Genomic DNA, 25,910 nt, shown 5'->3' with positions numbered 1-25,910 from the left:
ATCATAACATAAAAGTCACATAGAATACTAAAAATACAGACTGTGAAGACCTTGTTCACACTCACCGAGTTGCCATGGTGATATTCTGACTAAAGAAATGATAATACTGTCCTAAATTTCCTGTCAGCCAGAAAATTTTGTCCTCCTTCCCCCCGTCCATCCAAATTCCCTGCCCTGTCCTGGTCTCCTTCCCTGCTCTCTAAACTCACCCTCTCCCTCCTTTGTTCCCCCATTTCTGACACTTCCCTACTCTGTTCTTTTGATGTTTTTTCCACAGTATTCTGTCTGCCCACTGGTAGAGCTGCAGAGCTGGGGAGCTGAGGCAAGACTGGGGAACGAGAGTAGGCAGTGACGGAGGATGACAACAGTAGGGAAGTAGGGGTGATGCAGCAGCCTTCTTATCGTCTTCCGCCACAGTCACCACCTGCCTAGCCCTCTGGCCCTTTGGTCTTATAGAATGGGGCTGGAGCCAAAGAGGGAGGGCGATAGGGATATCAGAAATAATAACCACAGCTACCAAATAAAAGCCAAGATGACAAACTGAACAGAGGGAGGGCTCAGGGGACAGATAGGGGTGATCTTAGGGTGGAAATGGAAAGACGGAAATGCTGCAGGCGATGAATGGTGGAAGGTGAGTGAAATGGCGGTAGGGAAGGAGTAGGGATACTTATGTGATGTAACCAGTTTAGTGTTGTTGAAAAGTAGAAATGGATGTGTAATAAAGCTGAAAAAGAGTGCAAATGTAGAACTTGAGGAATGCTGTTCATCAAATTAGAAAAATCGTGAGTCAAGGTCTGCCTGTCCATGTTCTAAGTCTGGGGTGAGGCCAACGTTGGTGGCCTGCTGCTGGATATGCCCACTGTACCAGGCACCCTATCCCATTCTTACAACCACATTCTGATTTGGAAATTAGTTTGGGTACCTTTTAGGAAAAATAATGTATTGGTATGGAGAGAGAAAGAGAGTGAAATAGGGCAAGAAAGAGATTGAGTGAGACAGAGATCACATACAGCTTTGTCTTTTTAACAGCTATATTAGAATTATCCTTTGATTTGAAGGCAATGCTGCTGATGTCAGTCAATGGTCTTTATTGAGCCACCTACTGTGTGCAGAGCACTATACAAAGTAATGAAGAGAGTACAACATAACAGCAGAGTAGGTAGACACATTCCCTGACCACGAGTTTGTAAGATAGAATCCATGAGTGTGTCACTGAGAGGGAAAGTCTTGCACACTTGCATACTGTGCCCTTGAAAATACCCAATAGCCACCTTTACTGGCTCATTGCTCATACACCAATAGTTGAGGGGACAAGTCATGAGGTGTAAACCCCTACTCTAGACTCTGTTCCCTAATAATCATAATGATTGTGGTAATCGTTGAGTGCTTAATCTGTGTCAACAGTGCTGGGGTAGATGCAAGATGATCAAGTTGAACACAATACCTGTCCCACACGGAGCACACAATTTTAGCGGGAGGGAGAATAGAGATCGAATCCCTGTTTTACAGATAAGGAAACTCAGGCACAGAGAAGATAAGTGACTTGCCAAGAAGGTAAAACTGGGATTAGATCCCAAGTCCTCTAACTCTCAGGCCAATGCTCTTCTCACTAGGCCACAGTGCTTACTAACTCTATTGTATTGTAGAGTGCTCTGCACATAGTAAATGCTCAATAAATAAAATAGATTGAGGAGAGAGGTATATTCTGTCATGAGCAGGTCACACATATAAGTTATTTTGTGGTAAGGGGATAGTTTGAGCTGAGAGCCATGCACCTATTCTCCCCCAGCCCCTCTGTGCCCAGTGGAAAGTGCTGTGTTTGCGGTAGCTGGTAGGAAGAATGACTGAATTCTGAGATTATGGAATAAACTAGGTCTGAGACCCCAGTAGCAGCAGCCCACCGCTGTGCTGTCACCCATTTCATGAATTATGATGAACTATAATATAGAAGATAGATTAAAATAATGTGACCCAGAGGAAATGTTTGCGTGGAATAGCAATGAATGTGGGGGGGGGGGGGGCGGAGGAGGTGAGAGGGAAACAGTCATATCAAAACGGATAGAAAAGAACAGCCAGTCCTAATTGATCTCTTTGGGAAGGTGATGGTAGGAGGAAATACTATCAATTTAGGACAAAAGCCCCTCTCAGGGTCTCACCTGGAGAGTTTCCAGTACTCTGCCAGTCTCAGCTACGGGAGGGGGTGCTTACTATATGCAGACCACTGTACTAAGTACTTAGTACTAAGTACAATACAACAGTATTGGTAGATTAGTTCCCTGTCCATAACGCAAGGATGGAGGAAGGTTGCTTTCTCTTTTGAAGTTTCCAAAAGGTGCTTTGTGGTGATCTTGGGCACCTCTTGCAATAAAATTGCACCTAACAATAATAGTGATGTGCATTAATCCATGTGCTCCTGGGAGCAGAAATTTTTTTTAAAATTATATCCCTTGATCCAATTTGGCTTCACTGTAAAAGAACCTAGGTACCACAGGGAGAGGCAGCATAGCTATGTCCAGCTAAATGAATCTACCCAATAATAATAGTAATAGTGATAATTATAGTACTTGTTAAGCACGCACTTTGTGCCAAGCTCTCTTCTAAGCACTGGAATAGATACAAGCTAATCAAGGTTGGCCCCCTCAAGGTCGCACCTGGAGAGTTTCCAGTACTCGACCATTCTCAGCAATGGGAGGGGGTGTCAAGCAGAGGCCTACCCATTCCATTCCTAGATTGAGCAGTGGCTAGGGAGTAGAAGGAAATCTGCTACAAGTCAAAACTCGAGTTTACTGCACGGAAGGTGGTGATGGTAAAACACTTCTGTATTTTTACCAAGAAAACTCTCTGGATACACTACCAGAATGATTGCAGATGGAAAGCGGGGAGTTCTGGGAGAGATGTGTCTGTGGTGTTGCTATGGGTCGGAAATGACTCGACGGCATAAGACAAGAAGGACAAAGGGTATATAAAGCTAAAAGTGGAACCGTTGCATAGCATCACAAACTACTCTTAGTAGTTCCTGATGTACCTGTGTACAGTGGCAGGAAGCATCAAAATAAAACAAACAGCCTCAGAAAAGGAACACAATGGAGGAGGAGAGGATTTTGAAATAATCATACCCTGGTATAATTTTGTTGAGGTATTTTTGGTTTTGTCTTTCCCAACTTTCCTTCAAATTGCTGTCATAAGAGGTAGGTTTTAAAAGCATTTGTTCTTGGTGAAACAAGTGATAATATCCCTGATAAAAATAGTACTATAATATATATTATCAAGATTATTACAATTTTTCAGGTTATAATAGTGATGATGGCATTTATTAAATTGTACTCTCCCAACCCCTTACATATAGTGCTCTGCATGTTGTCAGCTCTCAATAAATACCATTGATTGATTAAGTGCTTGCTATTTGCCAAGCACTGTGCTAAGCACAAGATAAATAGATTGGACACATGGGACATTGGGACACTGGACTGTCACATGGGACTCTGAGAGGAAGAGAGAACAGGTATTTTGTTCCCATTTTACAGATAGGAAACTGAGGCATAGAGAAGTTAAGTGACTTGCCCAAGGTTACCTAGCAAGCAGGTGGTGGGGCCAGGATTAGAACCCTGGTCTCCTGACTTCCAGTCCTGTGCTCTTTCCCCTATGCTATACTGAAATTATTTTTCATATGGAGAAGAAACGATCAAAGGTCATTGAGATTAAGTGATTTACCTGTAATCACAGAAAGAGGCAAGAACACTATTTGATATTAGAGCTCAGAGTTCACAATTTGATGTTTATTCATCCAAGTCAAATGCCTTTCGCAAAATTCCGTTACTATTCTTTCTTGTCAGATGTGTTGATCTAATCTGGAAAACTCATCAGAAAAGAGCTATGCTACTGTTTAATGTTTAATTGGAAGTATTATTGTTGGATGGAACATTATAGGGAGCACTAGACAAAGAGGAGAGTGGTAGGGAACTCTTCATTAACATGGAAGGTAGTAGTTGTGATCGATATTTAGAGGTCACTATGTGACAAATCAAAGACAGGCCCTTTGGGAAGGTTTCTTTGTTTAGAGGTAATTTTAGATGCCAGGGACTCATTAATCATTGTGCATACTCTGGCCTTGAAGAATAGGGAGGCTTCAGAACAAAGCTAGGTCTGTTTCCTCTTAGATGTTTTATCTCCACGGAATTTAAGCAGTCTTTTTCTTACAGAGGTGGTTTGCATTCTGGACCAAGTAATGCAAAACTAGACATAAAAGTTTGAGTACTTGAAAGTGGAATGAAAACATGAGTTAAAGCAAGAGACCACACAGCTGCCAGGTTCAAACCCCTCAGCATTGCTTCTTTTGGAGATGGGGCTCCTCTCTGACCTTCCCCTGGTTCTGTATCTGGGAAAGAACCCAGGAAAACCTGGCACAGTCTGTCTAAAGTGCCTCTCCTAAAGGCAGCAGCCAACTACAAATGATGCCACTTAAAATGTGGCTTTCACCATACACACTGGGTGCATTTCACTGTTTTAGACAGTCAAGCTAAATGAGTAAGCTCTCCTGTGTCTAGAAGGCTCTAAGCATGGACCAAAATGAGTTTGCAGTCCCAAAGGGTAACCTTTGGGGTTTCAAAACTTAATGAGATTGATTTCCATTTATTTTTTCTCTCTGATCTTTGCACCATCCTTCAAAAAAACAAACCCAAGAAATGCTAAGGGAAGACAATGTGGGAGACACTGTGACAAATCCACCCAGCTTGCTGCTCACCTCTTGGCCATTTTACTGGTCATTGGCTGGGGTTGGGGAGAAGAAGCCAAAGAAATGTTCTGATAAAAAACTGTATTCAAATAAAAACTCAAACTCAAACAAAAATGGCATTGTGCCAAGCCTAGACGATGGAGTGGGAAGAGAAGCAGAGTAGGACACATACATACACACACACAAACAAAAAAGAATCCTATACACATACATACACACTCAGATCCAGGGGAGGAAAAGTGCTTGGGGAATGAGTCTTATTTTGCGAGTCTCCAAAGGCAATCTATTCACCTCCCTAGACTGATCTGTGCAGGCCTGGCTGGCTTCTTAAATGTTCCCCGCCCACCTGGATCCTGGCACTCAGAGCCACCTGGCAGGTGACTTGGATCAGTTGTGGCTTGCCTGCCTTTGCCATGGTCTGTCTGAATTTCTCCAAAGTGTAGGTAGACTTCAGCTTCTGGGCGACAGCTTTGAATGGAAAAAAAACATGCACTCAATTCACAATTTGGGATGGTGGGGTGTGGGAGGAGTGTGTGGGTGTCTGTGTGTGTATTTTGCAGAACCGTGCAGAACTTCTTTCTCAGGCTTATTGGATTCATTCAACTGTATTTTTGAGTGCATATTGTGTGCACACACTGTATTAAGCGATTAGAAAAATTGGATTGGACTGCTGCTGCTGTGTGGTCCTTTCAAATACTTGAAATATTAATAGTTTGAAAAAGAAGAGAATGGCCCACCCACAGAAGTAAAGACCAAGAAGGAAATTTTGAACTGTGACTTTTTATTTTTTAATCCATTCCTTGACACAAACTGTTCTGGGGTTCCTGGAAACTGGAATTGGTGTACTAATACCTTGGTTTTTGCCCTAGTGTGATCTCTTTTCTGGGATGGATTTTTAGAATAGACTCAGTATAGACTCATCTCGCCCCCTGGCAATTCTTCTGGGCATTTTTCTGCTTTGCCTCATTAAAGAATAGCACTGTGCATCACCTGTTCACACTTCATTTATCGACAAGAACTGGAAAAGAGAAATATTAAGTTCTTTATAGGCAGGGAACATGTCTACCAACTGTTTTATTGTACTTTTCCAAACTCTTAGTACAGTGCTCTGCACATAGTAAACGTTCAATAAATAACATTGAGTGAGGTTGCTGTTGTCCACAATTCCTGCATAACTAAGGGTGCTGGGAAATTAATCGGGGAAAGCTTAAGAGCTTGGAGGAGATGGGATTCTAGGGGGCCTTCAAATAAAGGCAGAGCTGTGGTCTGTCTGATGTCAGGAGGGAGGAAGTCCATACTGGATCTCCCAGAAAGGGAGGACTCTATGGAGCAGCTGGCTGGAACAGGTTGGATTCTACCCCTATAACCTATTTTTCAATAAGACAGACTGGGATAGGATTGAAATGATTTCAAAAGCAGTGCAAAGGAGTTGGAGCTTTGCAGTATATTTGGCAGGTATGGAGAAGCAGCGTGGCTGGAGAAGCAGCGTGGCTCAGTGGAAAGAGCACGGGCTTTGGAGTCAGGGCTCATGAGTTCGAATCCCAGCTCTGCCACTTGTTGGCTGTGTGACTGTGGGCAAGTCACTTAACTTCTCTGTGCCTCAGTTCCCTCATCTGTAAAAATGGGGATTAAGACTGTGAGCCCCACGTGGGACAACCTGATTCCCCTATGTCTACCCCAGCGCTTAGAACAGTGCTCGGCACATAGTAAGCGCTTAACAAATACCAACATAGAGTGAATAAAGGATGCAAGGGCAACACAGAAGGGAATGGGAGAAGAGGAAATGAGGGCTTAGTCCCAGAAGGTCTCTTGGAGAAGATGTGATTTTAATAAGGCTTTGAAGGTGGGAAGAGTGATAGTCTGTCAGTTATGAAGTGTGAGGGTGTTCCAGGCCAGAGGCAGGATGTGGACAAGGACTGGTTGTGGGCAGGGAATGTGTCTTTTTATTGTTCTATTGTACTCTCCCAAGTGCTTAGTATAGTGCTTTGCACACAGTATGATTCAGTGAATTAAAGAGGTCAGTGGTATAATAGATGAGATATAGGTACAGTTGGCAATAGAGGAGCAAAGTGTGCAGGTTGGTTGTTGTAGGAATCAGAAAGATAAGGTAAGAGAGGGCAAGGTGATTGAGTGCTTTAATGCCAATGGTAAGGACTTTCTGTTTGACCCAAAGTGTGGTGGGCAACCACTGGAGGTTATTGAGGAGTGGATAAACATGGGCTGAATGGTTTTGTAGAAAAATGATCTGGGTAGCAGAATGATGTAGATACAGTAATCAAGGCAGAATAGAATAAGCGCTTGGATTAACATGATAGCAGTTTGGATAGAGAGAAAGGGAGGATTTTAGAGATGTTGTGAAGGTAATAATAATAATAATAATTATGGTATTTGTTAAGCGCTTGCTAAGTGCCAAGCACTGTTCTAAGCACTGGGGTAGATACAAGGTAATCAGTTGTCCCATGTGGGGCTCTCAGTCTTAATCCCCATTTTACAGATGAGGTAACTGAGGCACATAGAAGTTAAGTGGCTTGCCCAAAGTCACACAGCAGACAAGTGGCGGAGTCGGAATTAGAACCCATGTCCTCTGACTCCCAAGGCGGTGCTCTTTCCACTAAGCCACACTGCTTGTCCCAGGTAGAACTGACAGGATTTGATGACAGATTGACTACGTGAGTCGAATATGTAAGATTATGGGCTTGTGAGAGAGGGAGGATGGTGGCACTGTCTACAGTGATGGGATAGTAAGAAGGAATACAGGGTTTAGGTGAGAAGATGAGGAATTCTCTTTCGGTGGGACAGCCAAGTAGAGATGCCCTGAAGGCAGGGGGAAATAAGAGACTCCAGATAAGGAGAAAGACCAGGGAGGAGATATAGATTTAGGTATCATCCACACAGAGATTGATTGATTAACTGAGCATGTTTATCTGGATACTTCCTATTTAACATAGAGAGTCATTTCATTTAAATGCAAATTCCTGGAGATCAGGGCCCATGTTTTTCTTCTATCATATGTTTTTTTATGGTATTTGTTAAGCTCTTACTGTGTGCCAGGCACTGTTCTAAGCACTGGGATAGATACAAGCTAATTGGATACAGTCCCTGTCGTACACAGGGCTCACAGCCTTAATCCCTATTTTACAGATGAGGTAATTGAGGCCCAATGAAGTTACCTGTCCAAGGTCACATAGCAGACAAGTGGAAGAGCAGTGATTAGAACCCAGGTCCTTCTGACTCCCAGGCCCGTGCTCTGTCCAGTAGGCCATGCTGCTTCTCAAGGATTTAGTGCAGTGCTGTTCACACGGGGGGTGCACAGTAAATACTGCTGCTCCTGAGCTCCAGTATCTCAGCAGAATGTTTGCTTGCACTGTTGGATTCAAAAATCTACTTACACTGCAGCCTTTAAATAGTCACCACCTGGCTCTTCCTCTGTCCCAAGTGGGGCTGGGTTGCTGAAGTCCAGTATGGTAGGAACTGTGCAGTAGGTCACAGTTGCCTGGCTGTCTACAAGTTATTTCTCTTCAGGAACAGTATTTGCGTAGGACATGGAGCCTGCGGGAGAGTGGGGGAAAAGAAGGCCAGGGCCGGTGCCAGGCGACGAGACACTTTTCCATTTGCGAGACTGCACATCCATCCTGCTTAAAATTATTCTCAGAGAGTAAAAATTAGTGCATATCAATTAGCCATCTTAAAAATCTGAGAGGATAAATTCATTTTCTACAAGCTTTAAAAGTGAATATACTGCAATTAGTGCAGTCTCATGTGACAAAAGGTTTAAGGAGAAATATTAATTTTTAAACATAGCATTATCACCATTTCTCACAGCATTTTATAATTCGATTTCTTAAATGTGTTTGAGCTGTCACAGTGATGGGCTTTGCATACAGAAAATTTTCATAGGAATAGTTGCCAATTACTTGTGCTTCCTCTGGAGTTACGAAGAAACAGACAGGGAGATGTGATTCTTACTCAAACTAGCTTCTAGTACTTAAGCAGATTAACTTTCCCTCAGGAGAGGTGTCTTCAAGAGTGAATTTCTACCCATTCTAGCCACTCTTGTGGGTTTTTCTTCCCTTCCTTTATGTGGAATTAGATTGAATGACCATCTCAAGAAAACATGACAGTAGTAAACTGGTTGAGATTGCAGTAGTGTTATGAAGTCTGGGAGTCAGAAGGACCTGGGTTCTAATCACAGCTTTGCCATTTACCTGCTGTGTGACTTTGGGCAAGACACTTTACATCTCTGTGCCTCTGATACCTCATCTGTAAAATCAGGATGAAGACTTTGAACCCCATGTGGGACATTACTGTGTCCAACCTGATTAGCTTGCTTCATACAGTGCCTGGCACATAAGCAATTAACAAATATATTTACTTTTTTTTAAAAGGAAGCCAGTTTGGGCTTGATTGATAGCTAAGTACCAACAAAAGAGCCATTGCAAATTTATAATGCAGGAGCATCTCAATGCATCCCAGATTACTAAAAAAGATTTCTTTCAGATGCTGCTGCTACAGCCTAAGTCAGAACCAAAGAAAGACATTCTGTTCCACCTCTTTCTCAAAACCAGAGAAGGGTATATGAAGGGGGCAAGGATATTTATTAGGATGAGGAATAATTTGATGAGTTATGAAATCTGGTAAGGAACCAAACTGTAAAGAAGCATAACATCTTAAGAAATTAACAGTCATAGCCTAAGCTTTTAGAAAACAAGCATACAAACAAATGTTTTCAGAAAGTATTGAAACATTTGAAAGATGTGGAGAGAGTGACTGTTTTGTGGGAAGGGAGTATGCCCTGTTTTAACTTCTACAGGCCATAATAACTTTTCTATTACAATTTTCATATTTATAAATATGTCCAGGAGCTCGTTTTGGACATGTTAATTTTGAGGTGACAGAAGGAAATTCAAGTAGAAATGTCTTGAAGGCAGGAGGAGATGCAAGTCTGGAGAGAGGGAGACAGGTCAAGGGAGGAGATGTAGATTTGACTATCAACTGCATAGAGATGGTAGTGAAATTATGGGAGTGAATCAGTTCTCCAAGGGAGTGAGTGTAGATGGAGAGTAGAAGGGGACCCAGAACTGAACCTTGAGGGACCCCCACAGCTAGAGGGTGGGAGGCAGAGGAAGAGCGTGCTAAGGAGACGGAGAATTGAATGGCCAGAGACAAGAGGAGAACCAAGAGAGGACAGTAATGGGAGGACATCCAAGTAGAGATGTCTTGAAGACAGGAGATGCAAGACTGGAGAGAGGGAGAGAGATCAGGGCTGTAGATGTAGATTTGGGATCAGGGCTGTAGATAAAAATTTGGGTATCATCTGCAAAGGCTTGGAAGGATATCCCAGTTTTGTATTTTAGATCATTTTTATCCTGCCCATCACCAGAAAAAAATGAAGCTTGTATTTCCAACCAAATAAAGCTAGTTAGCAAGCTTTGAGGACAGTTTAGCATACTCAGTATTTTTCCAACATTTTCTTAATCCTCATACTGTGAGCTCTAACACTTACTTTGGTATTTTAGAGGCTTTTCCTTAGGGATTGTCATAATCAATCCAATCATAACTTTTAAATGTCCATTAGTAGAAATGTTGTAAATTCCTTTTGGGTCTGTGTATTTGCAAGATAAGAATTACAGTTGATTTCACCCTTCAGGGGTTTTTTGATTGGATAATTTATGAGTGATTTCTAGAGCATGTAAGTGTGCCTCTGTGCATCTTAACAAAAATGAACTTCTGTAAATGAACAATTCAGTTAATTTTTTTATCCTTGTGAATGTTGCTGCTTGGTATTTTTTATTATTACTAATGCTAAGAGCCTTTTCTGGATATATTGCTATAATTGTTTAGTATTACTAAAGGCATTTAGGTTGAGCATAGTTTATAATTAACGTCTTTACCCCTGATGAGCATGCATTGGCCATCAAGAATGTATTTATATTGCCCAAATGCCATACTATATTAGAGATTATATTTTCATATTCATGGAGCACAGTAAATGAGAAATGCCTTGGTGAGAAAATAATTATGTTGCTAGCTTTCTTCAGAGTACATCGTGTGTCTTTTTTTATAGATATTGTCTATTTCAATAATATAACCAAATATGAGAATTTTAATTTCTCTTGCCACTCCAAATTGCAGAAAAAAAATATAAAATCACAGTACCTTTCTATAGAAGATTTAATAAAGTAAAAATTAACTGTGGGAGAAGGGACTAGAATGGGCATAAATTTTGTTCTTGAAAACATACTTTGTGAGCACACCATATTTTCCACATCTGACACCTGCTGACAATGAGCACTGAAAGGGTGGAGAAGGGCTATGATAGAGCTATAGGTCATAATTGGAACATTTATTAAAATGAGGCTCATGGCTTAGATTATTTTAGTCTTAAGCAAATTTCCTTTGATCTTTGCCTAAACTAATGTGTGTTCCTCAACTGGATAAGCTCTCAGTGGCTCATTCATTCAATCGTATTTATTGAGTGCTTACTGTGTGCAAAGTGCTGTACTGAATGCTTGACTCCTCCAACCCTATGACATTGTGAAGCATCAAACCAAACCAGGTGACCATATTCAAGATCACAATCCTAATCATTCAGTGACTGTGAAAAAGCTCAACTATAACAAATCCTTAGCCAGATCCAAATAATAGATCCCACCAAAACAGTAAAAGTATAATTCAAAGCAATACTACTAATAATAATAATGTTGGTATTTGTTAAGTGCTTACTATGTGCCGAGCACTGTTCTAAGCGCTGGGGTAGACATAGGGAAATCAGGTTGTCCCACGTGGGGCTCACAGTCTTAATCCCCATTTTACAGATGAGGGAACTGAGGCACAGAGAAGTTAAGTGACTTGCCCACAGTCACACAGCCGAAAAGTGGCAGAGCTGGGATTCAAACTCATGAGCCGTGACTCCAAAGCCTGTGCTCTTTCCACTGAGCCATGCTGCTCCTCTGTAGTAGTAATAACTGGTAATAACTAGTAATAACTGTTCTCAAAAACCATAACCCGCCAAGGCTAAGAAGATCCCTTTATTTCCCTGAAAACATAGGCTGGCAAGCTCTTCTCCTAAGGAATTTTTCCCTTATGAGGTGACTGCACTGCAGAGAAATATATCCTAATAGATACTACCAAATGTAGGCTGCATTTGCCTGTGGAGGGAATCTTTGGGTTGGGAATCTTGGAAAGAAGGGAGAAGTGTGTAAAGTCATGTTTGTAAAAGAAGCTATTCAAACCTCCTTCCGGAGGCCAAATCAATAGTATTTCTTGATTGCTTACTGTTTGCAGAGATTGTAGTAAGCTCTTGGGAAAGTATAGTCGAGATAGAATATATGAACTCTGTCCCTAAGGGGTTTATGGTCTAGTGAGGTAGACAGATCTGAAAATCAATGGCACATGGGGAAAGCAATGCTAGAAACCAAGTCCTGATGTGACAAGGGAATGCTGAAGTGCCAGTTGTGGGGGAGGGAGCAGGTGAGAAATTGAGTGTGGAGATGAGAGATTGATTAGGGAAGACCTCTTGAAGGTATGATTTCAGAAGAGCTTTGAAGATGGGGAGAGCAGTGGCCTTCTAGATGTGAAGAGGAGATTGCAAGCAAAAGAGAAGGCATGAACAACAGGTCAGTGATGACAAGACAAAACTGTGGCACAATGAGTAGGTTGGCTGGGAAGGAATAAAGCAGGCTAGCTGGAGTGTAATGGGAGAAGAATGAGGCTACGTTGGGGTAAGATTCCTGATTGAGTGCCTTGAAGCCAATGGTCAGGAGTTTGTGCTTGAGGCAGAGAGGAATGTGTAACCACTTGAGGTTTTTTGAGGATTGCAGAGAAGTGTGCAGAATGATGCTTTAGAAAAATGACCCGGGAAGCGAAGCAAAGTGTGTACTGGAGAGGGGAGAAAAAGGAGGTTGATGTGGTAGTAGAGACAGAATGTGACCAGTATGGTGGCAATTTAAGTGGAGAGGCAGGAACTGATTTGGAGATGGTTTGAAGAACTGACAGGATTAATTTGACTGCCTGAAAATGGGAGTTGAAAAAAAGAGAGGCATTGAGGCTAATGCCAAGGATGCAGCCTTGAGAGGCGGGATGATTGTAAGAATAATAATAATGATGGAATTTGTTAAGTGCTTACTATGTGTCAAGCACTAAGCGCTGGGATAGATACAAGCAATCAGGTTAGACACTCAGTCCCTGTCCCACTTAGGGCTCACAGTCTTAATCCCCATTTTACAGATGAGGTAACTGAGGCTCAGAGGATTTAAGTCACTTGCCTGACATCACACATCAGAAAAGTGGCAGAGCTGAGAATAGAAACCAGGTCCTTCTGTCTCCCAAACCCGTGCATTATCCACTAGACCACACTGCTTCCTGATGATTGTGTTGTCATCAACTGGAATGGGAGAATTAGGTGGAGAAGAGGATTTAGGAGGGACTATGACAAGTTCAGTTTTGATATAGATCAGGTTTCAGGAGTGGTGACATCTTGTGATTTCCACTGCCATAGGAGGAAACTCCCTCCGGCAATTGAAACAGTAGATGGGCAGTGTAGAAATGTGTGTCATTGCTTCATAAATCAATGTGGAATGATCAGGGATTGGCCTAGTCTCCCCTTATTTTGACAATTTTTTCTATCACATTTCCATGTATATTTTATTTATGTGCTTTTCTGTACATTTAATTATTCAGCTATTTTATCCTGATAAGTTTATTCTGCTTCCTAATCATACTTTTCTTTCCTCCAGTTTTCCTTCCAGGAAACAATTATAGATTTTCCTCCATTTCCCCCCATTAGAGTATAAGCTTGAAAGGAGGGAACATATATCTTAATACAATTGTACTCTCTCAAGAGCTTAGTAGAGTGCCTGGCTCTTTGTGTAGGGGCTCAGTAAATGCCATCAATTGATTCTGACATTGCATTGCTTTTGCCAGTATGCAAAATAATCATTTCAAAAGAAACCATATGTGCCATTAAATCTTTAGGTGTTCTCCAGCTCCCCACGAAGCATTCACCAAATGTTAGCAGATTCCATCAATCGTTCTACAGTGCAAGGATCTCAACGGGTAAGGCAATTTTGAGTCATCTGGAATCTAGGGCAGATATTTGAAACACCAAGTTGTTACTGTGCTTTTGAAAGTAGTTTGCAAATTGGTTCATTTGTTTCCCAAAAATTATGTTGAGGTTTGAACACTGATTCCAAAGCTGCAAACCCATATTTGTTCACTGGCCTCACTTATTTGATTGATGAAATGGATTTAGTATCACTGAAAGGATACTTGAGTCAGATGTCTTTTTATGTCATTATTGAAGATCTACAACAGCTTGCAAATTCTGTTTGAAAATTTGGATGTGGAATAAATTAGACTTAGGTGGTTTACAGAAATATGCCATTTTTAGTGATTCGGGCAGGGAATGTGTCTGCTAATTCTGTTGTATTGTACTCTCCCAGGTACTTAGTACAGTTCCCTGCACATAAGTGCTCAATAAATACCACTGATTGATAGCAATCCAACTATTACAAGATCACTTAATAGTATACCCTGATGCCCAGAACTTTATCTGCCTTCCCAGTCCCCATCAGACACACATACCTACAATGAACAATTTGGAGTTATTTTTAAAAGGAGAATTAATGGTTATTCAAGAAGGAAAAGCAAAGGTAGCCAGTTACGATTTTACTCAAAGTAAACTCTTCACAGGAGTCTTCTGGAGCAGTTGATTGGCATTTAGTACTTGGAAAAAAAGAGCTCATTAAATAATAATAATAATAATAATAATGCTGGTATTTGTTAAGCACGCACTTTGTGCAGAGCACTGTTCTAAGTGCTGGGGTAGATATAGGGTAATCAGGTGGTCCCACTTGAGGCTCACAGTCTTAATCCCCATTTTACAGATGAGGTAACTGAGGCTCAGAGAAGTTGTGACTTGCCCACAGTCACACAGCTGACAGGTGGCAGAGTCAGGATTTGAACCCATGACTCTGGCTCCCAAGCCCGTGCTCTTTCCCCTGAGCCACGCTGCTTAAGCAAGTGACATAACTGGGACCAAATCTCACTCTCTGTTCCATCATGAAATAAATTAATTTTAAGTCCTTTGCTCCAAAACTGTAGAATGAAAAAGAGAATTGAAGGCACATCTCCTTTGAGAGGCCTTCCCTTGTTAAGCCCTCATTTCCTCTTTTCCCACTTCCTTCTGCATCATCCTGACTTGCTCCCTTTATTCATCACTCCTGTCCCCAGCCCCACAGCCCTTATTTACATATCTGTAATTTATTTATATTAATGCTTGTCTCTCCCTCTAGACTGTAAGCTTGTTGTGGGAATGGAATGTGTCTGTTATATTCTTGTTTTGTACATTCCCAAGGGCTTAGTACAGTGCCCTGCACACAGCATTCAATAAATATGATTGATAAATACAGTTGATTGTTAAGAGCACAGATGGCAGTTTATTACTCACCCTACTGCTATCTAGCCCCCTAGTTCCTTGCAGGGTAGTTGTGATTCCTTAGACACATGCTCATCTGAGAGGTTAGAAAACATTTTGACCAAATATCAAAGCTAACCTTCCCTTGCCTGGAAGGATTGAAAATGGAAATTAGGATAGGAAAGATTTCCCAATATTTCCAAAGTACAAGAAAATGAATCCCAGGTGTGTCCTCAAGATCCTTGTCCTTTCTTACAAGATCTTAATAAAGTGAATTAATCCTCAAGATCATATATGTGAAATATGCTCTTGGTTTTTAAACAGAAAAAGGTATTAATGAAGAAAACCCAAGAAGAAGAGATGAGGAGACATGAGGAAGAGAGAACAAAACAGATTTATAAGAGTTGGAAAGAAGCTCAGGATTCAGTACAGAAATCTGACAAAGAAGATCCCGAATGGCAGGAGTCTTGTAAGTGTACTACAATCTCCAGTCATCATTTCCTTTAAGCTATTTGATTCATTTAAATGATTTCTTCTGGAAAACAGAGGATATAGGGACTTTAAGGCAAGTCTTAAAGATCTGTTTCAGTGGCCTTCCCCAATTAAACCTTTTTTCCTCTGACTCCCTCTGCATCACTTATATATTTGAAACTCTATCTACCCTTTGAGCACTTGGTATTCACCAAACACTCAGCCCCGTAGCACTGATGTACCTATCTGTAATTTATATATTTATATTGAGGCCTATCTCCCCTGTGAGCTCATTATAAGCAGGGAACATGTCTACCAACTCTATTGTAATAATAATAATTGTGTTATTTGTTATGCACTTATGTACTTACTGTGTGCCGGGCTCTGTACTAAGCACTGGGGTGGATATACAAGCAAATCAAGTTGGACACAGTTCCTGTCCCACATAGGGCTCACAGTCTCAATCCCATTTACAGATGAGATGACTGAGGCACAGAGAAGTTAAATGACTTGCCCAAGGTCACACAGCAGGGAAGTGGCAGAGCTGAGATTAGAACACAGGTCCTTCTGACTCCCAGGCCCATGCTCTATCCATGAGACCACAGTGCTCTACTACTCTCCCAAGCAATTAATGCAGTGTTCTGCATACAGTAAGCACTCAAGAAATAGCTTTGAAAAAAAGATAAGAAAATGCCAAAAAGTAGTTATATAAGAGCAGTGTGTGCAGAGCACTGTATTAAGTCCTGGAAAAGACTATACAGGTGGGAAATGATCAGTACATCTTCATAAAGAATTTGGAACAGATAAATCACCTATTTATTACTGTGTTGATGCCCCAGAAATAGTGGAACCACCAAAATGTTATAGCACTGCCAAATGAAAATAGACAAAAGAGACCAGCACCTGGAACAGAAGTGGAAAAGGGATCATAAAACCACAGAGCTAGGTCATAAGATGTAGCATCCTGCCTCCAGGTAGGTGAAGAAGCAAATCATTCTGGGAGATGTCTGTCCTTAAACATTTCAGTTGGCTCTATACTCAAAACCACTCTTGGGTAGCTCACCCCCGGGTGTTTTTCCCTGATGGTCTAGTTCTTTTTTAGTTACAAACAAAATATTAAATCTCAAGGGATATAGAAAATAACTAGTTATCCTTCAGCCCATAAAAACCCTCATGTATTTGAAGATAGCTAGTTATTCACCCCTTAATCTTTCTTCTCTAGCTAAATAATCAAAATTCTTCAGTCCTTCACAGGTCATGTTTTCTAGTCTTCTAATTATTTGTAAGACTCTTTGTTTCTTTATGTCTTTTTAAAAGCGAGTCAATCGGTGGAATTTACTGAGCGCCTATTGTGTGCAGAGCACTGTACTGAGCGCTTGCCCAAATACAATAAATAAGTCCATCCTATCCTGTCCCCAAGGAGCTGACAATCTAGTGGGGGAGACAGGTGCTAAAATAAATTGCAGATAGGGGAGGCAACCAAATATAAGGATATGTATGTGAATGGTGGGGAGAGGGCGAGGAGCAAGGAGGTAAATACCTAAGTGCTTAATGGTGATCAGAACTAGAGGTAGTACCCTCGTAGGGTCTGGCCAGTGCAAACATAAGCAGCAGAAGGTACTCTCCAATTTTTGTAGGTCATATTTTTTTATGGCATTTGTTAAAGCTTACTGTGTGTCAAACACTGTTCTAAGACCTGGGATGGATACAAGATAATCAGGTTAGACCCAATCCCTGTCCCACCTTGAAGGCATATCTCCAAGAGACTTTCCCTGATTAAGCCCTCACTTCCTCTTCTTCCACTCCCTTCTGTGTCGCCCTTGCACTTGGATTTCCTCCCTTTGTTCACCCCTCCCTCAGCCCCATAGCACTTATGTATATATCCGTAATTTATTTATGTTAATGTCTGTCTTCCCCTTTATGCAGTAAGCTCACAGTGGGCAGTGAACGTGTCTGTTAAATTGTACTCTCCCAAGTGCTTAATACTCTGTTGAGCTGTACTCTCCCAACTGCTTAGGACAGTGCTCTGTACACAGTAAACCCTCAAATATGATTGACTGATTGATACATTAGAGGGAGAAAGATTTAATCCCCATTTTACAGATCAGGTAATTTAAGGCACAGAGAAGCTACGTGACTTGCCCAGGGTCACACAGAAGACAAGGTGGTGAAGAAAAGTGGTACTTCTGTTAAAACACACTATACCATGTTGACCTTTTATTAAAAACAGAACTACACTGCCGAATCCTATTAGGAAGATAACGGTTAGAAAGGGGATTATAATTCAGTTTTCTCAATTCAGATTGAGCAAAAACCTCTGAGATCATTCAACCAGATTATAGAATCCCAAGCAAGGCTGAGAACCAAAGTGGCAGTATTTATAGAAAGGAATAAAAATCTTAAAGAATCTTAGTTATAAGCATTCATTAAGCAGGATCTTTAAATCTCACATAATGGCCTGAGAAAGCTTTTGTATCTTCAGTATATTTTGGTCCTTGGTTTTGTAAAAGGTTTTTTAATCCATCAGCAGGTATGCTGGGGTCTGTATTCCCTGGCCAGGCTTGGGGGAAGGATTAGCGGTACAACTACTAAAATAGTCTCACCGACATGGGAAAATCTGTGCTAGTGATAACTTGGTGCTTAAAGTTAGGCGTGATGAACTTCCGACCAAAATGACGGATGAAACTTGTTCCTGGAACTTCCAGGGTTTTGCTAAATGAAAGTAGAGAACTTCCAGGGTTTTGCTAAATGAAAGTAGAGGCCAAGGTATGAGGCAAACAGGTGACTTCAAGCCATATATGTGAAGGTTAAAATCTGGCCTTTCCTCCCCATCCAGACTACTACCATGTTAATACAATCACTCATCCTGTCCCACCTAAATTACTGCATCAGCCTCCTTGCTGAACTCCCAACCTCCTGCCTCTCCCCACTTCAGTCCATACTTCACTCTGCTGCCCGGATCATCTTTCCACAAAAATGTTCAGGATGTCACTCCTCCTTCTCAAAAGATCTCCAGTGGCTGCTTCTCCACCTCCGTATCAAACAAAAAACTCCCCACCACTGGCTTTAAAGCACTCCATCATCTTGCCCCCTCCTACCTCACCTCGCTTTTCTCCTTCTACAACATAGCCTGCACACTTCACTTCTCTGGTGCTAACATTTTCAGTGTGCCTCAATCTTGCCTGCCTCGCTGCCGCCCCAAGCCTATGTCCTGTCCCTGACCTGGAACTCCCTCTCTCCTCAAATCTGACAGACAGTTACTCTCCCTTCCTTTAAAGCCTTACTGAAGGCACATCTCCAAGAGACCTTCCCAGACTAAACCCCACTTTTACTCATCTCCCACTCCTTTCTGTGTCACCCTAACTTGCTCCCTTTGCTCTTTCCCCCAACTTCCAGCTCCACAGCACTTATGTATATAACTGTAATTTTATTTATTTGTATTGATGTCTGTCTCCCCCCCACCCTCCCAATCCCCAAGACTGTGAGCTCGTTATGGGCAGGGAATATCACTGTTTGCTGTTGTATTGTACGTTCCCAAGTGTTTAATACGGTGCTCTGCTTGCAGTAAACACTTAATAAATATGATTGATTGAATGAATGAAAAGGCGAACTCTGATTGTTGTGTGGATTTTCCATCACAACAATTCCTGCCCAAGGGAGTTGATTAATGTAATGGGGTCCTGTGCAGTACCACCTATACTCTCATTCCTGAAAATCATGTTCCCAGTGGGACATGATATGCCACAAGCGTACATATGCAAGCCCAAATCATCATCATCATCATCAGTGGTATTTATTGAGCACTTGCTATATGCACAGCACTGTACTAAACGCTTGGGGGAGTACAATACAACAGAGTTGGTAGACACCCTCCCTGCCCACAACAAACTCACAGCAAAGGCAAGGATTATATGGTAAAATGTGACAGAAAATACCTCGGCCAGACCAAATACATTCCTTGTGGTGCACTTAGTGTTGTGAGTAGTAGGTAGTAACCTCTTCCTGCTTAACACTTGGGAGTGGAATAATTAAGCTCTGACACACTCATATTTGGAAATCCTTTTTTGGCCAATATCCTCTTCTAGCCTTGAGTACATCTTTCCCCCTCTTTTTGTCCATTCACTCCAAAAATCCAACCCCATTTGGAGTCTTTTCACAATGTTGCCAAATATCAATACTGAGGTGGAAGCTGGGAAGCAGGAAAATCTGTGCTGCCTAAAACTGCAGTCTGTTTACATATAGTGGATTTGAGCCTGCCCACATAGAGACTTTGTTTATTGTTTTTCAACTGATGATGTGTTGCTAAAGCTTCCCATGGTCATCCAAAAGGGAGGTGAGGTCATTGGAAGTCTCTTGGCAAGTCAGTGATCAGTCCTTTTCCCCTTGATTTTTTTCCCCAGTAAGAAAATCCAAAGCAGCTGATGAGAAGAGACGGTCTATTGCTAAACAAGCCAGGGATGACTACAGAAGACTTTCCCAGGCTGCCCAAAAGGGAAGAGGAACTGAAGGATCCCAAAGCTCTCGTGGTGGGGGGCAGAGGCCAGCGCGACCTCCTCTCCCACCCAAGCCCATACTACCAACACCTTCCCTCCCCAACGGAAGGCCTCATAGGTAAGAGTCAAGAGGGTGTCTGGAGCCAACCCTTGAGGTAGAGACTGATAGCTGCTGGGTTGGTGGAAAACAAAGAGAATAATCCCTCAGGGAGGAAAGCCATGGTAGCCAGATGCATAGCTTGCATAATGCCTGGCCAGAAGAGGTTCTGACCCGCCTTTCTGAAGACACCCAACTTCCTCTTGTCTTTGAGTGGAGACAACATCTGTGGGTACATTGCTCCATTATTGAGCTGAAGAGAGGCTAATTTTACCACTGTGTCTCTCTTCTGCCAACTACCCTGTAGCCATTTCAAAATTCATCAGTTCCTCATTGTAGAGAGAGAAGCAGCGTGGCTCATTGGAAAGAGCCCAGGCTTGGGAGTCAGAGGTCATGGGTTCTAATTCCGGATCCGCCACTTGCCAGCTTTGTGACTGTGGGCAAGTCACTTAACTTCTCTGTGCCTCAGTTACCTCATCTGTAAAATGGGGATTAAAAACTGTGAGCCCCAGATGGGAAAACCTGATCACGTTGTATCCTCCCAGTACTTAGAACAGTGCTTTGCACATAGTAAGCACTTAACAAATACCACCACTATTATTATTATTAGAGGGAGGAACACAGTAAAAATGAGGCTTTGAAACATGCTTTCATTTTTTCAAATGCTCTTACATCAATCTTGTCATTGATCCTCACCATACCTCTGTGAGATTGGGAGAGTCAGAGGTTATCCCCATTTACAGAGGAGGAAACTGAGGCCCAGAGAGGTTAAGTAATGTGTATGAGGTCACACCCAGAAGGCCAAGGGCAGAGCTGGAACTAGAAGTCAGATCTCCAGATTTCAATCCCCAGGCGTATTGCTGCCAGATTAATGCATTGAACCCATAGGAAAAACTTCAGTCTCTAAGTTTATTTATAGCTAATATTTATAGCTCTTGTATATTTTTGAGTTTTTATGTGCATAGAATTATTTCTCTCTGAGCACTGACATTCCCTTGTTGCTTCAGGTTTCAGCAAAAGAGGGTTGCAGATTGCTAGCCCAAAGCCAGTGTTGCAGGGGCAAATGTGGTCTGACTAGTGTTGAAACACTATAACACAAAACAGTATCTTCCAAAATTGGAAATGTTAAGTATGTCTTTCATCCCACTGCGTGGGGACATGTATAAAATGTCTTTCTTCATCTGTTCTCAGTAGCCATAACCAGGTTCATTTTAAAGAATGTAGAGAATTACATTAGGAATCATGACCTGACAAAAACTAAATTCTGATATTGTCTGTCTATTGCAACTGTTTCTACCTTCTCCAAAGGCAAGGCTAATTGTAGAATATGATCACTAGTGAGGTTGTCAACTCCCCTTTGGCTCAAATGGAAAGGTTGGCACTTTTGGTGGCCAACATCAAATGATGGATCCTTACTAGATAATTCCAAATATTTCATTTTCTCCAGGGGGAATAGTTTGAGAAATGCACTCCTATTATTATTCTTCAAGAGACATAAGCAGTCAGTCATTCAATCATATTTTTTGAGTGCTTACTGTGAGAAGAGCACTGTACTAAGCGCTTGGGAGAGTACATTATAACAATAAACAGATGCATTCTCCACCCACAACGAGCATACATTCTAGAGTCTACAGTCACCAGCAAGGTGATCAAAGCATGGTGTCTCCCACTTTGTGATATACTAAATTCACAGAACTCTAAGAAACCTTTGAAAACAAGGGACAATAACTGACATTTTTCTGCATGAATGTGCACTGCAGTATGCTGTCTAGAAATACAATTTGATCTCTGTTATAAGACTAGACTTAGTCTGCATTATGTACCAGGTCTGAGTTATGTACTAGTTTTGAGGAAAATGGACTCAGATTTCAGGCGGCAGTACAAAACTTAATCTAAAAATGAGCAGACTCTTTGCCTCCTTTATTTCCTCTCCCCTTACCACTGTCCCTTCTTATTTACTCTCCAACTTTTGAAAGCATCCTTCAAATGAAATAAATATATTGAAAGTTAAAACTGGTGAAAGATAAAGCAGGCATCAGGGAAGTAAAGAGGAAATAGCAAAAGAAGAGGCTGTCAAAGGAAAAAAGGGATGAGGAAAGAACTGATTTTTTTCTTTGTATTTGAGTTCTGGACTCAGAGAATCCTTCTGGAAAACTTTCAATGGGGACATTTTCAACATTTTTGTGCTTAATTCTCAAAATTGTAATTGAGTCAGTAAAGCTCTCCATTATTTTTTTTAATTAATTGAAGCAGATGCATTAAATGCAGCTGCTGGTTCCACCTATAGCAAACCCTGACACTGTACATGTATGAAGGTGATGGGGAAGAGGGTGGAGGTGGAGTGAGGATTTTCTCTCCCTCTTCTTCTTAAAATGAGGAGAAAACAGACAAAACTAAGACCTCTGGACCTTAAAAGGTTTACAGTGGTCTTTTTGTTGGAGCTGCCATGAATTGGAGAGTAAAGTCTAACAGAAAAATGGATCCTTTATAAATAGCAGAAATCAGGTAATGCAGAGGATCCCATCCTGCCTCACCCAGGAGGAAATCATCAAATGGTTTAAGGAGGAGCAACTTCCACTGCGAGCAGGTTATGAAAAGACTTCAGACACAATCGCTCCTTGGTTCCATGGTGAGTACAGATTTTTCCTCATTGTGGACTACCCTGCTCTGCCCTCCCTCCTCTTGCCAGAAGAAATTGCTACCTACACAGAAATGGCAGTATTGCTGGTTATATATGGGGTACTTATCAATCAGTTGTATTTACTGAGGGCTTATTATGTGCAGAACACTATATTAACTACTTGGGATAGTACAGTTTAAGAGACGGGTAGGCACACTCCCTACCCACAAGGAGCTAATCGTCTAGAGGGGGAAGCAGATATTAAAATAAATTGTGGATAGGTCCATAAGTGCTGTGGGGCTGAGGGTGATGTGAATAAAGGATACAAAATCTAAGTGCAAAGGTGACACAAAAGGGAGAGGGAGTAGGGGAAATGACAGTTTAGGGAAGGCCTCTTGGAGGAGTTGTGCTTTTAATAAGACTTTGAAGATGCAGAAAGTGATCATCTCTGTCAGATATGAACAGGGAGGGAGTTCCAGACAAGAGGCAGGATGATGGCAAGGGCGTGGTGGTGAGATAGATGAGACTGAGGCACAGGTTGGTGTTAGAGGAGCGAAGAGTGCAGACTGGGTTGTAGTAGGAAATCAGAGGGGTATGATAGTGGGTGCAAGGAGATTGAGTGCCTTAATAGCAAAGGTTAGGAGTTTTTGCTTGATGCAGAAGTAGATGGGCAACTATTGGAGGCTTTTGAGGAGTGGGGAAGCATGGATGGAACAGTTTTGTAGAAAAATGATCCGGGCAGCAGAGCAATGTATGGCCTGAAGGGGGAGAGAAGGAGGCAGATAGGTCAGCCGACAGGCTGATATAGTAATCAAGGAGGGATAGGATAAGTGTTTGGATTAACATGAGAGCCCTTCGGATGGAAAGGAACAGGTCGATTTTAGCAAAAGGTCTTTTATTCTAAGAGCCTTCTGACGCTAAGAGTTTTTCAAAATAGTTTTCACTTAACTGATTTGTTGAAGATAAAATGATAGGTTTGCAGTCCTACAAGGAACAGTTCATGGTGACATTCTCTTAGGGACATTCTATGGAAGCACTGAGGTGGGGACACCCAGTAGCAAAACACTAATGGGAAAAGCAATCTTACTGGTCTCTCAACACATACAGTTCACAGGTCACTTCCCAGTACTATACATTTTTATTTCCATAAAGGTAGGTCCAAGGTATGGCTAAGTTCACATCATTTTATGAAATGTTAGGGGGATACTATGTGTATGTGTTGTAAGTATGTGAGAGTAGTTGGTCGATAAGCAGTTATTACTTGAGCAATTCCATTATTAAGTCAGATAAACTTAGAATAAAACCCTTGCCAGTGTAACTTTCTCAGCACTAACAACTTCTCAGGGTTTTGGATTACACTAGAAGGTTCATTGTTGTTTTTTAATGGTATTTGTTAAGTGCTTACTACATGCCAGACACTGTACCAAGTGCAGGGTAGTTACAAGGTCATCAGGTTGGACATAGTTGGACATTGCTTATTTGACAGATGCAGTGTACAGTTCTCTCCATTGCCACCCTTGTATAGGATCTTGCAGATCCATTTGACACAAGTGAATTATATGCCCAGAGCAATATACCTTTAAAAAGAGCAAATCAAGTAAAATGGATAAATAAATAGGCCTTGGATTAGGGAGGATTCCATATTGAGCATTTTAAACTAAAGGCTAAAATGGTTCTTATCTTCCTCTCTTTTTTTAAGAAGGGAGAAAGATGAGAACCATTTCAGTATTTCTTTAAAAAAAAACCTCTCAAAAAACAAACATGCCAAATTCCCCATGAAAAGGAGACATAATCTATGCTACATTTACGTTTTTAGTAATTATTCACTTAGCTTTTTTCTTTCCCACCTGGCTCATAGCCATTCAATTTCATTTTTCAGTATACAAAAAATCATTGACTTTAAAGTTCTTTGGTTGAATGAAGGTGAGCATATTCAGATTAAAGTAGAGGGAGTAGGGAAAAGAATCAGCCAGTTATTATTTTACCCTTTGGAGGGCTCTGTGCTTTCAGGAGAGCTCTTTAGGTCTTAATCAATCCATGGTGTTTATTGAATGCTTACTGAGTAAGCCCATTGTTGGGTAGGGTTTGTCTTTATTTGTTGCTGAATTGTACTTTCCAAGCGCTTAGTACAGTGCTCTGCATAGAGTAAGTGCTCAATAAATACTATGGAATGAATGAATGCACAATACTGTCATAAGCGCTTGGGAGAGTATAATAAAGTAGAGTTGGTAGACACATTCCCTGCTCACAAGTAACTTACAGTCTATGGGATAGAAAGGAAAATCTACTCTTTTTAAATTCTTGTCACATCATAAACCACCACTATTATTGTAAAAAACACTCAAATCATGTTTTGCTGACACGACATACCTTTCCACCTGTAACCACTTAGGTTACAGTAACACTCACCTAAATGGCAAGGGGCTAAAGAAGGTGCACTAGTGTGTTTTCATGAACAAAATGTGCACAGGATTATGTTCCAGACACTCACACTCATGACACCGCGTCTGTCAGCGGTGCCATCTTCCCTGCATGTAGTGTTGGGTAAAGGTTGTCATTTCCTTTGCTTAAATGCTCTCAAAGCATATTAAATTCCTTGAAGGATTTATTTTACCATATGAGAGACTAAAACAGCAGGGCAGAAATAGATCATTCTTAGCCATTAATAACTGAGTAAATTACAGTTTTGACTGACATGAAATTCTTGGCGACATTCAACAGTCACGTCTATGGTGAAAATAAAACATGTGCTTGCTGGATGCCTTGCACCATCTCCAGGGGCTTCTGCCATTTTGGTTAAATAATTTAATTTGAAATTTTATGTGTGTAGTCACTTTAATGCTCCACTGATGGAGTATCATCTTGACAGGATTTACCATTGTAGATATTTGTAAATATTCGTAAAGATATTTGTGAATACATTGTAAATATCATTCTCTTGTTGCAGAAGAATGAGCAATGAACCCTAAATCAATAGTAAACTTCATTTAAATAAGTAAATCAAATTTCACATGCTTACAAAAAGAAAGAGTTCATTTTACTTTCTACCCTTACATTTATTTCCTTTACAGTATGATGCTTTC

At 41.3% G+C, this 25,910-nt stretch overlaps 1 protein-coding gene across 4 annotated transcripts in view; it reads left to right on the top strand.

Annotated features, from left to right (window-relative positions):
* Window positions 1-25,910, top strand: part of SH2D4A (SH2 domain containing 4A) — a 72,418-nt gene that overhangs the window by 34,482 nt on the left and 12,026 nt on the right. For all 4 annotated transcript variants that reach the window (XM_029066726.2, XM_007664491.3, XM_029066727.2 and 1 more), the window contains 4 exons: window positions 13,706-13,786; window positions 15,471-15,615; window positions 20,018-20,228; window positions 22,703-22,836. In XM_029066726.2, coding sequence (XP_028922559.1) covers window positions 13,706-13,786; window positions 15,471-15,615; window positions 20,018-20,228; window positions 22,703-22,836 — 571 coding nt within the window. The remainder of the gene's footprint in view (window positions 1-13,705; window positions 13,787-15,470; window positions 15,616-20,017; window positions 20,229-22,702; window positions 22,837-25,910) is intronic.

The sequence above is a fragment of the Ornithorhynchus anatinus genome, chromosome 5 (genome assembly GCF_004115215.2).
Source record: "Ornithorhynchus anatinus isolate Pmale09 chromosome 5, mOrnAna1.pri.v4, whole genome shotgun sequence".
Taxonomy (NCBI): Eukaryota; Metazoa; Chordata; class Mammalia; order Monotremata; family Ornithorhynchidae; genus Ornithorhynchus; species Ornithorhynchus anatinus.
The sequence above is the reverse complement of the archived record's forward strand: the minus strand, read 5'-3'. Positions and strand labels throughout refer to the sequence as shown.